The sequence below is a fragment of the Microtus oregoni genome, unplaced genomic scaffold, assembly GCF_018167655.1.
Source record: "Microtus oregoni isolate MIOR12 unplaced genomic scaffold, Mior012 000442F_ref0000334, whole genome shotgun sequence".
In the NCBI taxonomy this organism is placed as follows: Eukaryota; Metazoa; Chordata; class Mammalia; order Rodentia; family Cricetidae; genus Microtus; species Microtus oregoni.
The window spans coordinates 29,604-40,376 of NW_024545024.1; the positions used below are offsets into that span (position 1 = coordinate 29,604).

At 51.5% G+C, this 10,773-nt stretch overlaps 1 protein-coding gene across 1 annotated transcript; it reads right to left on the reverse strand.

Moving 5' to 3' along the window:
* Positions 1 to 4,289: 4,289 nt before the first annotated feature.
* Positions 4,290 to 10,649, reverse strand: LOC121445735 (regulator of G-protein signaling 14-like; the record flags this gene model as incomplete). Its single annotated transcript, XM_041647884.1, is given in 14 exon segments — positions 4,290 to 5,036; positions 5,267 to 5,381; positions 5,461 to 5,507; positions 5,616 to 5,697; positions 5,787 to 5,913; positions 6,134 to 6,210; positions 8,181 to 8,228; positions 8,230 to 8,385; positions 9,142 to 9,254; positions 9,580 to 9,691; positions 9,820 to 9,879; positions 9,881 to 9,964; positions 10,332 to 10,475; positions 10,557 to 10,649. Coding segments are annotated over 14 exon segments (1,398 nt in total), but the record flags the coding sequence as incomplete, so codon positions are not given.
* Between the last annotated feature and the right edge of the window lie 124 nt (positions 10,650 to 10,773).

A 10,773-nucleotide genomic window follows, 5' to 3' on the forward strand; every position in this document is an offset into this window, starting at 1 on the left:
CTGCCAGGCTACTTTCTGTTTACTTCTCTCTCTCTCTCCCTCTTTTTTTTTTTTTTTTTGGTTTTTCAAGACAGGGTTTCTCTGTAGCTTTGGAACCTGTCCTGGAACTCACTATATATAGACCAGGCTGGCCTTGAAATCACAGGGATCTGCCTGTCTCTGTCTTTTGAGTGCTGATATTAAAGGCATGCAGCCCCACTGCCTGGCTCTCTTTTATATTTTTGAGTCAGAGGCTTTTCTATAGCCCAGATTTGTAGTCCAGGCCACCTGAACTCACAATCTCTCTTGTCTTAGCCTGCCTCCCAGGTATGAACCACATCATAGAGGCAGGATTGGGAGAGAAGTGCTTGGCTCTGTTGTTATGAATGGATTAATCAAGGTGTGGATTGATGTATTGCTTTGGGAGTGACTTTGTTATCAAGCATCTCTCTGGCTAGCTTGCTGTCTTGCCATGTAATTCCTTTTAGCACATTACTGTTTGGCAAGAAGGACCTCACCAGGTGCCAGAACCATGCCCTTAGACTTCCCAGATTCCCGAACTGTGAGTCAAATAAACTTCTATTTTTATTTTATTATTTCTGGTACAGGAGATTGAAGGGCCTCAGGAATGCTAGGCATCTGCTCGACCACTGAGCTACATACACCCTTTGCCAGTAAATCTTCATTCTTTTGTTGCTATTGTGTTATTGTTTGTTTTTGTTATTGTTATTGTTATTGTTATTGTCTGCATAGCCCTGGCTGTTCTGGAACTCACTCTGTAGACCAGGTTGACCTCGAACTCACAGAGATCTGCCTGCCTCTGCATCCTGAGTGCTGGAATTAAAGGCGTGTGCCACCACCGCCCGGCTTGTTCTACTTTTTAAAGATTCGTTTATTAGACTGCCAAGATGACTCAGCTCTTGCGTCCAAGCCTAATGATCTCAGGTCAAACCAAAGGACCCACATGGTAGAAAGAGAACCAACTTCTACAAGTTGTCCTCCGACCTCCACATGTACCTATTAAAAATTTAAAATGTAACAATTGAAAAGAATATTTGTGTGTGTGTTTCTGTGTATGTGTGCATCTGTGCACACATGTGGAGGCCACAGCAGGATGTCAGGTGTCTCCTCTATCACTCTTGGCCTGTCCCTTTGAGGTGGGGTCTCTCTCTCTGAACCCGGGCCTCACATTTTCTCTGCTCTCCTGGAAGACAGGAAGCCCCTATGATCCTCCTGTCTTTACGTCGATTAGAGGTGGGGTCGCAGGCATGTGCAGGATGTCCAGGTTGGTACATGGGTGTTGAGATCTGATCTCTGATGTTCAGGACTGCACAATGAGGGCTCTTAACTGCTGAACCATCTTTCCAGCCCTACTTCTGACTTATAACTGAAACTCCTGACTTCTTCCAGAACTGAACAGTGGTACCAGTATACTCTCATCAGGTGTCTACATCACACAGGCCTCCCGGGATGGTGCTCCTGGATCCAGCAGCCTGAGGGTAGTGAAGCCCCAGTACAGTTCCTTGTTACTTTCCCCATGAAGCTCAACTTTTATCCCCATCAGATTGTTGGGAAAAGGAAAACAACAAAACAGTTAGAATGTATCCAGCCTGGGAGCTCCGTAAAGTCCTTTCTCCCTAGCGGGAGATGAACAAAACTGTTAGAATGTATTCAGTTGTCTGGGTTAGAATGTATGCAGTTGTCTGGGTTAGAATGTATCCAGTTGTCTGGGTTAGAATGTATCCAGTCATCTGGGTTAGAATGTATCCAGTTGTCTGGGTTAGAATGTATCCAGTCATCTGGGTTAGAATGTATCCAGTTGTCTAGGTTAGAATGTATCCAGTCATCTAGGTTAGAATGTATCCAGTCTGGGAACTCCGGAGATTTGGTTCTCCCAAGCGGGAGATGAACTTTCCTCGGGCTCTTTCCGCTTTCTCCCGGCCATAAAGGCAACATGCATCATTGTTGGCTCTGCAGATATTCCAGGTTGAGGGAGAGGTCAGCTTGGCCTATAGGGTCCACCAGCTTTGGGGAGACAGTCCATTTTTCACTTGGTGTCCCCTCCTCTCTCCCCGAAGCTCATAGCAGAGCCTCTTCCCATTTGTCCCAGAAAATTAGAGGGAAGTTCTGTGGGAGATGAGGGAAGAGAAGAGGATTGTTGTTCAGGGCTGTCCTGTGAGCCTAATAGCTGCCATTTTCAGGAGCTCAGCTAAGCCTGCTGGGGAAGATAACCTATTGATTGTTTACTTTCCTCAGAGAAGGAGGGAGCAGAGCCATCATGGGGCCCTCACCTGAGTTTCCAGTCACTCTTCTGTGCCATTCTTCTCTAATGGTGTGGGTCTTTGGGGAGAAGCTAGAGGCTAAAGATGCTTAAAGAAAGAAGGGGTGGGGCTCCATCTCTGCAGTCATGGGGAAGCCATCATTTCTGCTAGGTGCAGCCCTTCCTGTGTTTCTGATTAAATCACCTGTGCTCCTGGGGGAAATCGGGGGAATTGTTCTTGGTTCTTGTTGGAACCTTAGGAGGAGGGTAGACATTGTTTACATTTCTCTCAGAAAAGTTGTTTTTAGCAAAAGGGATTTGTCTCCCCTGCTTCTACTCCCTGACCACATAGTCCCTAGCATTATGCAGTCCCCCAATTCCAGCTGTCCCTTTGTGTTTCGCTGAGCCTATTCCAGACCACCAAGGTGGTCAGTGAACCAGGATTCTTGTAGTTGTGGGTTTTAGAAGCCCACCTCTTAGTAGCAAGCCCATGCTTCCAGGAAGAATTTACTGGTTTGCCTAAAGCGAAAGTCAAAGAGTGGTCATTTCAGGTATGCGTGACGTGTGGTGGGTTGTCTGCCACCTGAGTCCTCTCCTATGTGGGTTTCTTCTGTGTGCAAGGTATTTCTACAAATGTAAATAAGCCAACATCATTGGAATTAAAATGAAAAGATTTATTCATCTTTATTTTTATGCATATGGGTGTTTTTGCCTGCATGTCTGTCATGCACTGTGTATATAGTGCTCACGAAAGCTAAAAGCAGATGTTGTACCCCAGGAACTGAAGTAACAGATAATTGTGAGCTGACATGTGGGTGCTGAGACTCAGTCCCGGTGCTCTAAACCACTGAGCCCTCTCTCCAGCTCCGGGATTATGATTTTTTTTTTATTTTGTTTGTTCCTTTGTTTGTTTTTGCTTTGCTTTGTGGTTTTTTTTGTTTTTGTTGTTGTTTGTTTTGTTTTTTGAGACAGGATTTTTCTGTAGTTTGGGAGCCTGTCCTGGAACTAGCTCTTGTAGCCCAGGTTGGTCTCGAACTCACAGAGATCTGCCTGCCTCTGCCTTCTGAGTGCTGGGATTAAAGGCATGCGCCACCATACATGGCGAGGGATTACGATTCTTATTAGAGCAGCTTTAGACAACCACCTCTGAGCCAAACTCTGCCCGTGTGGGATATATATATATATATATATATATATATATATATGTGTGTGTGTGTGTGTGTGTGTGTGTGTGTGTTCCTGTGTCATTGGCTCCCTCAGAAGCCTGTGGGTCCATTAAAGGGTCAGATAAAGTGAGGGGGTTACCAGGTGGCAGGAACCTGAAACCCCCAGAGGAAGGCATAGTGGATCAGCATAGCCGTTGATCGATCCCACAGATTTCAAGGATGACGAGGAACCGGTCAGATGAGAAGAGAGGGCAGGAGAAGGTCCTGGTGGAGGATCCACACAAGGTGGTCTCATCTGTGTGCAGGACTCTGCTCCACCCACTCCAGCCACCTTGCTTCCTCTTCCCACTTACCTCCCTAGGTGGGACCATGCTGGGCTTCTCTCCCTGCAGACTGAGGCTTTCTTTCTGAGCAGTCTCCTCTCCTTCCCTCCCTGCCTTTCCTGGCTGCTTAAGAGGTGGGGTACCACCCAGCGAAGCAGATGAGGAAAAGAATACATGGCCTAGTCTGGTCCTACATATAAGCTTCTGATGCATCCTAAGGAGCCCTCAGCAATGTATGTGGAGATACATCAGATCCCTGATAGAAACAGGGAATATCAACAAAAACGATGCATTCAGGTCCATGGACACTGTGGAGCAGCTAGGGAATGGCAAGGCCCAGCTGTAGAGGACGATCCCTCCCTTTCTCTCTCTCTCTCTCTCTCTCTCTCTCTCTCTCTCCCTCTCCCTCTCTCTCTCTTCCCCTCTCTCTGCCTCTATATTCCATGCCTCAGGAAGAGAGAGTCTGAAAACAGAAAGTCGGGAGGTATACACTGAGGTCCCTAAGAACTTCCAGGCCTTGGTGACAGAGTCAGTGGGGTAATGGGACCATACAGACCAGAGTGGTACACAAGAAACACACCTCGGCTGAATAATAATAATTATCATTATTATAACAATATCATACATTCAGGACAAACCCAGCTGCCCCAAGCCAACCATAAAATCCCTATGTACAGTAGAGTCTAAGTGAATGGAGGGGGGGGGTTGCTCACCAGTGCGCCTGGAATTTACTTGTATCAACTCTTTAAGGAGGGGCCAGCCCCTCCTCCTGCCCCCTGCCAAAGCTTAGAACAAGCTGAGGAGGCTGGCACTGCCAAAGTCACCCATTTGTGTTCAGTATGCTTATGCCAAGAGGCTGGCCTGGCCTCCCCTGATGGCCTAGCTGCAAAGCACAGGTAGGTGAACCTATGAGAACAGGTAGCCATAGTCTGGGCACGTGGTTCCTCTGAGTTCCCCTTCCATCCCTTCCTGGCTCCTTCTGTGGGCCCGCCCATAGCAGAAAGGGGCCAGGGACACTCAGGGTGCAGACAGGGCATGCAGAGCGGACCCATGCATGCTTGGTCCGCCCAGGCACCATGCAGCCAACCTGGACTGTTACACAGGCGTCAGAGGGCTGGGTGGCAGAGGAGTCTGAAAGGCCCTCCTTAGGCTGGGTGGTTGATTCAGTCTATGGTGGAGCCTCCTGGGAGCCCGGCCTTTGGGAAGGAAGCTGCAGAAATTCTGGAAGTACCAGGTCTTCTTTGCGAAGAAGTCCCCTCTGGTCATGGGCCCCACTGCTCTGCACCCGGTTCAGCAGCTCCACCAGGCCTGGGGACAGCCACAGAGTCAGGAGACCCATATGGTCAGAGCATCTGTGTTAATGCTTGCCTATTCTGCTGCCTGCAATGGCCAGTCTGACCCCAGACCATCAGTATATTCCAGCGCCGATGGCCCCTTAGTCCCGCCCGTAGCTCAGGCCACCCTCAATGATACTCAGCCCTGATCCCATTTCTCTCCTCCCTCTGATCCCGTGGCCCCCACTACCACCGGCAGGGCACCTTCAATGTCACAGGTCTGCCGTTTCCCAGTAGTACTGCTGGCATCTTCCACAAGCAAACTGGAGGGCAATGGGGGAAGATGAGTATCCTTGTCCTGGGCTCTAGGCAGGCATCCCTGCAAGAAAGAGGGGTGACGTTCACAACCAGGAGGGGAGAAGAGGAAATTGGGAAGAGGCCCTGAGGTTCTCGGTTACCTGGCTACGGCAGGGGGATGTGCTGCTGGCTTCACTCATCTTTGCATCTACAACGGAGAGCATCACGGTTGGGTTTGGCCTTCTTCTCACAAGCCCCTCCTCCTGTGCCAGAGCCGCACTGGGAAACCAAGTCCCAGGGTATACACATCACTTACCTGGATGAATGTCCAAAACCAGTGTCTGTGAAGCCACTGAGCTCACTAGCTTCTCCAAATCCAACAGCTGCTTCTCCCCTGGCTACAGAAAGAGGTTTGGAGCCTATGAGCCAGACCGTAAAAACCTTCCCGCCTTCCCCGCCCCGCCCCGCCTACAGCTCCATCACTCACGCGATGCAGGACCACCTGTTCCAGGCTCAGACCATGCTTTGCCAGGATGGGCTGCAGCGCCTCCTGCAGACGCTTGGTGGGCTTAGCGGAGATCCTCACCACACGCTCCAGGTTAGCCAACTCCAGCCTGTATGGGACCTTTGAGCTGCGGAGTGGTGGAGACCCAGGGGACCCCTTTTCCCAAAACAAGCCCGGAGGGGACCAGAACTGAACGTGGAGGGTGGAACAGTTTGGGGGGTGGGGGCTCTAGCTTAGGGGGTAGAGTTCCCAGCTCAGCAGATGAGATCTGAGATTTGGGCCCAGTAGACAGCTGGAAGTCAGATCAAGTTTTGGAGTAGGGCACTCACTGGAAGGTGATCCTGTTTTCCAGTCGTACTTCCTGGTCTGCCAGCACCGTGCAATCCTGATCCAGGACCAGGGCCTTCTGCGGATGCCAGGCAAGTTCTAAGAATCCCCTCCCTCCTCCCATGCTATCCCGGGGGATGGGGGTGGGACACTTGGAATCACCTTCACTTCCTCCTGTGGTACCCTAAAGACCAGAAGGACCAACCCATGGGTAACAGAAGGCTAGAGAGGCAGAAGGGCTAAGGACCAGCAGAGCTGGATCCTGGGAAGACCAAGGCCAAGGGATCATAAGAGGGGAAGATGCCCTGGGCAAGGCCACAACGGCACCTGCACCATGGTGCAAGCCTTTATTCTCAGTACTCTACTCAGAGACTGAGAGAGTTCAAGGCCAGCCTGGGTTACGTAGCAAGTTCTAGGCCAGCTAAGTCTACACAGTAAGATACACACACACACACACACACACACACACACACACACACACCCAGCTCCCTCTGAAAAAAGAAGAAAAAGAAAAAGGAAGGATGAAAGGAAGGAAGGAAGGAAGGAAGGAAGATGCTTGGGAGTGTGAGGGGAAGCTTAGGAAAGGATCCAGTTTGGGAAAACAGAAGGGGGGGGCTTACATATTAATGGGGGTGGGGGATGGATCTTCAGTAAGGATAAAGCTTAGGTCCCGGTTCCTTCAGGTATGAGACACACTTCTTCTCACCACCCACCTGTTGTTAGCCACCCAGACCTTACCTCTTGCCTCCTTAATGCCTAGGTCAGTCTCCCCACCTCCTACCAGCTCCAGCCACCCCCAAACTGGACCAGAAATGGTACAGCCCCAGCACACAGTAGGTGCACAGACAAGACTACTGTGTGTACCAGCCTAAGACTTGTAGGGGGCAGGCTTAAAATGGAGGTGGGGGAACTCTCCCAGACAGGGACACAGGGACAGGTGGAATGTGGGTGGTGAAGTTATATTTAGCAGGCACAAAGCCCATCTGGGCTGTTGGCAGCTGTTCTGGTGGCCTAAGAAAGTGGGCAGAGTATCTCCCATTGCTGCCCTCACACCCCCATGCCCCAGGTCCTGCAAACACCTCCTCGCCTCCCTCTTCCTGAAACATCCTTCCCGTAAAGTTGTCCCAGACAAGCTCTGCCCCCCCGGACTCTGGCTGCTGCCTCTCAGGAAGCCTTCTGACCAGACATGCCCGCCTTCCCTGGAAGGCTCACTCTGGAGGGTTGACCCCTAATCACCTTTTGCCTGGCTTCCCTCCAGCATGGACCTATAGTAGACACAGCCTGGGTTCCAGTTCTGATCACACACCTTGGCTGCCTCTTAGGACTTGAATAAATTCCTCTCACTTCCCCTGGAGTGCAGCACTGTTCCCCTGGGGCCCCCTTCCAGGATGCTTTAAAAATGAGCTTTCCTGGGGGTAGAGAGATGGGTCAGCAATTAAGAGCACTGGCTACTTTCCCAGAGGACCTGGGTTCAATCCTTAGCACCCACATAGCAGCTCACAACTGTCTGTAACTCCGCTGCCAGGGGATCTGACACCTTCACACCAACACACATAAAATAAATTTAAATAAATTATTTTTTAAAAAGAGTTTCCCTAGACTTTAGAGCTTGGTGCTCATTTTCACTTGAAGGAGACTTCAGAGATTAGGCTCACTGAAGACTTCTGATGGCAGAGGTGAGTCCTCCAATGGCAACTTTAGAGGCAGGCCTATGTGGATGGTGGCATGAAGTGTGGGATTGGAGGACATTCCCCAGTTCCAGCAGCACCCTCTCCCCAGCTCTGCCTCCCCCACAACCATCAGAGCGGGGTGCTGGATGAAGCTGGAGCCAGGCTATGGGGTGGGTTTGTGTGTGAGGAGGGTTTTTGAGGAATATGAACGGAGGAGTTGGCCCTAGGATGCATGGAGACTTGGACACAGGGTCAGAATAAAGCAGGGAGAGGATGCTGATAGGGAATGAGTTAGAATTAGGGGTGGCCAGAAGATTAGGAAAAGAGCTGGCTCATGACCAGAAAAGAGGCGAGAGTTGGAGCCAGGTCATGCTCATACCTGCTCATTGCCCACCAGGTAGACCTTAATGTCAGGTAGAGAGAGGCCCTCTCTTCTCACAGATGCCTGCCAGCATGTCTCGGATGGTGAGGCCTGGTCGAGCCAGGGCCAAAGAGGCGGTGCCATCAGGCAGGTACACGCAGCAGTACTTCCCTGGCCGGCTTTCACTCTCCCCCTCTCCACTTCCAAGGCTCTTTCGGTGGCTCTGGTTGTGGGCAAGAGCAGACAGAGACTATATGTACACAGGGATGCTATAAGCTGGGACACATACATCTACACACGTGCAAGGGTGCACCTGGAGGCAAGCACAGATGTGTCTTGCTCCAGAAACACAGGGATGTACACTCAAACATGTAGACACTCAGCTGGGCACAGTGGCACATTTTGTCCTAGTACTTGGAGGCAGAGGCAGACCTCTAAGTTTTGAGGAGCTCCACAGCAGGTAGGGCTATATATAGAAACCCTGCTTTGGGGAGCTGGAGAGATGGCTCAATGATTAAGAACACTGACTGCTCTTCCAGAAGGACCTGGATTCAATTTCCAGCACCCATATGGCAACTCACAACTGTCTGTAACTCCAGTTTCAGGGGATTTGAAACCCTTACACCAATGTCCATAAAATTAAATAATTTTTTTAAAAAGAACCCTGGTTCAAAACAAAACAAAAATAAAATAAATGTGGACACTCAGGACAGTTTTCACAAAGCAACCACACACATCATGCAGGGTACACCTAGGCACCCACACATGCTTAGGCACCTGCCGGCGGCTAACATGACCCCATGATTTGTAGAGAGATTACTATATCAAGCACGGAAAGAAAGAAGGGTGGAGTGATGGTTTTGCGGAGTAAGCTAGGAGTAGAAGGACAGACATCCACTGGGAATGCTGAGAACCCATGAAGGGAACTGGCAGTAACCCTTACCAGAAATGCACCTTGTTCCCCCCAAATGCCGCTCACCTCAGATTTGCTGCTCACGAAGGCAAGGAAGCCCAGGTCCAGACTGGCGGAAGAATTCAGGGACCCCTGAGACTCTCGTCGCAGTGCTGAATTCACAGCTCCACCTGTCATCTCTAAGGGAAAGTCAGAAATGAAGGGACCTGCTTGCTCTCACCATCCCTCTGGTGAGGCCCTCCCATTTGGCGGGTCTTGTTTAAGGCCCTCCATCCTGCAGGTACTTAAAGTGTGTGCGTCCTTGGGTAGCCCCCCACCCCCCCAAACTTCCAGGTTGCAGCACGGGAGCGCAGCCTCCTGGAGAAACCCGGTGGTCTCAAGAACCTACATTTTGAGGTTTCGGTTTTGCCTTCTTGCAGACTGTGTGGGTCAAGTAGGGAGAGGTGGGCGTTTCCAAAATTGACCCAAGCTTCCTGGCCACACCATTCCTAGAGCCGGCCTCACCTCTACGAAAAGACTTGCGGAGTGGGCGGCCACAAGAACCCTCAGCAAGCGGCAGCTGCCCCAACTCCTCCACGCCCAACGGCAGCGATTTCCCAGGCTTCAGCTTCGGTTTCTGAAGATACAGGGAAGACTCTAGTGCGGAGCAGGGTCCTAGCCCAGCACGGGGATCCACAGCTGGGGAAGACCCAACATTAGACTGTCCGCGGTCCCTGCCCAGCCTCCTGCTACCCCGGTACACACCTTCCTCGAGGTGTCGGGGCTGCCGAGGCGCGTGGAGCCAGGTTCCCGCAGGGGGCGTCCCCTCGGCCTCAGCCAGCAGGCACTCTTGGTACAACGGGGATTTGACGAAGCGTGCATAGCTGTCGAACTTCATCAAATTGAAGATCTGCACGGCCAGCGGGTGTGGGTGGCGATTGGTACCAGGAAAGGACAGTGAAGGGCTGGATGGGTGGCTTCTGCTTGCACCGCTTGTGTCCCTGCCCTCGCCAGCCCGTGTAAGAGAGGCCCAAGCCCTGCCCCAGTTCCTGTCACTTACCTGGAGTCTGAGACCCGCCCCTCCTCTTGGCCCCGCCCCGTCCATCCTTCTATCATCCATGGCTTTCACCCTCTCCTCCCGCCGTGACCCTGCATTTGACTCTGGTTCTGCATCAGTTTTGCCCCAGTTTTGCTCGGACTTCTCCTCTGTGTCTGCTCCTATTGGGTGTTCCACTGGTCTCCCTTCTCAGCCTGATCTTGCCCCTTGGTCCCCTCACCTGAAGCTGCTGGGCTCGAAACATATCCGGCCGGGGCTGGGCCAACACCTCCTCACTAAGCCAGGCCTGTCGGTCGATGTTCACCGGGCTCAGCGCCTGGCTGGACAGGAACTCATGGTAGATATTGTGGGCCTCCTGAGATAGCTGGGGGATGAGGGACCGGAAGAGGTCAGGGGGCATGCTCCAGGCCTAGTCCCCACCCCTGTGTCCCATCTTTCTCTCCACCTGCTTGGTGTCACTGGCTGGGATCTGTTGGAACCGCTCGCAGGCTTTCCAGAAAGTTACGTTCTCTGCACTGAATTCCTTCTTCAGGAACTCCTGGCATGAGAAGAGGAAGGGAGGCTCAGACACAGTCTGAATCGGGGATGTGTTCAAAGACTAGCACAGACACGGGGCCAAGAGAGCAGACAGACAGATGGTGGCAGATCTGGGTACCAAAAGA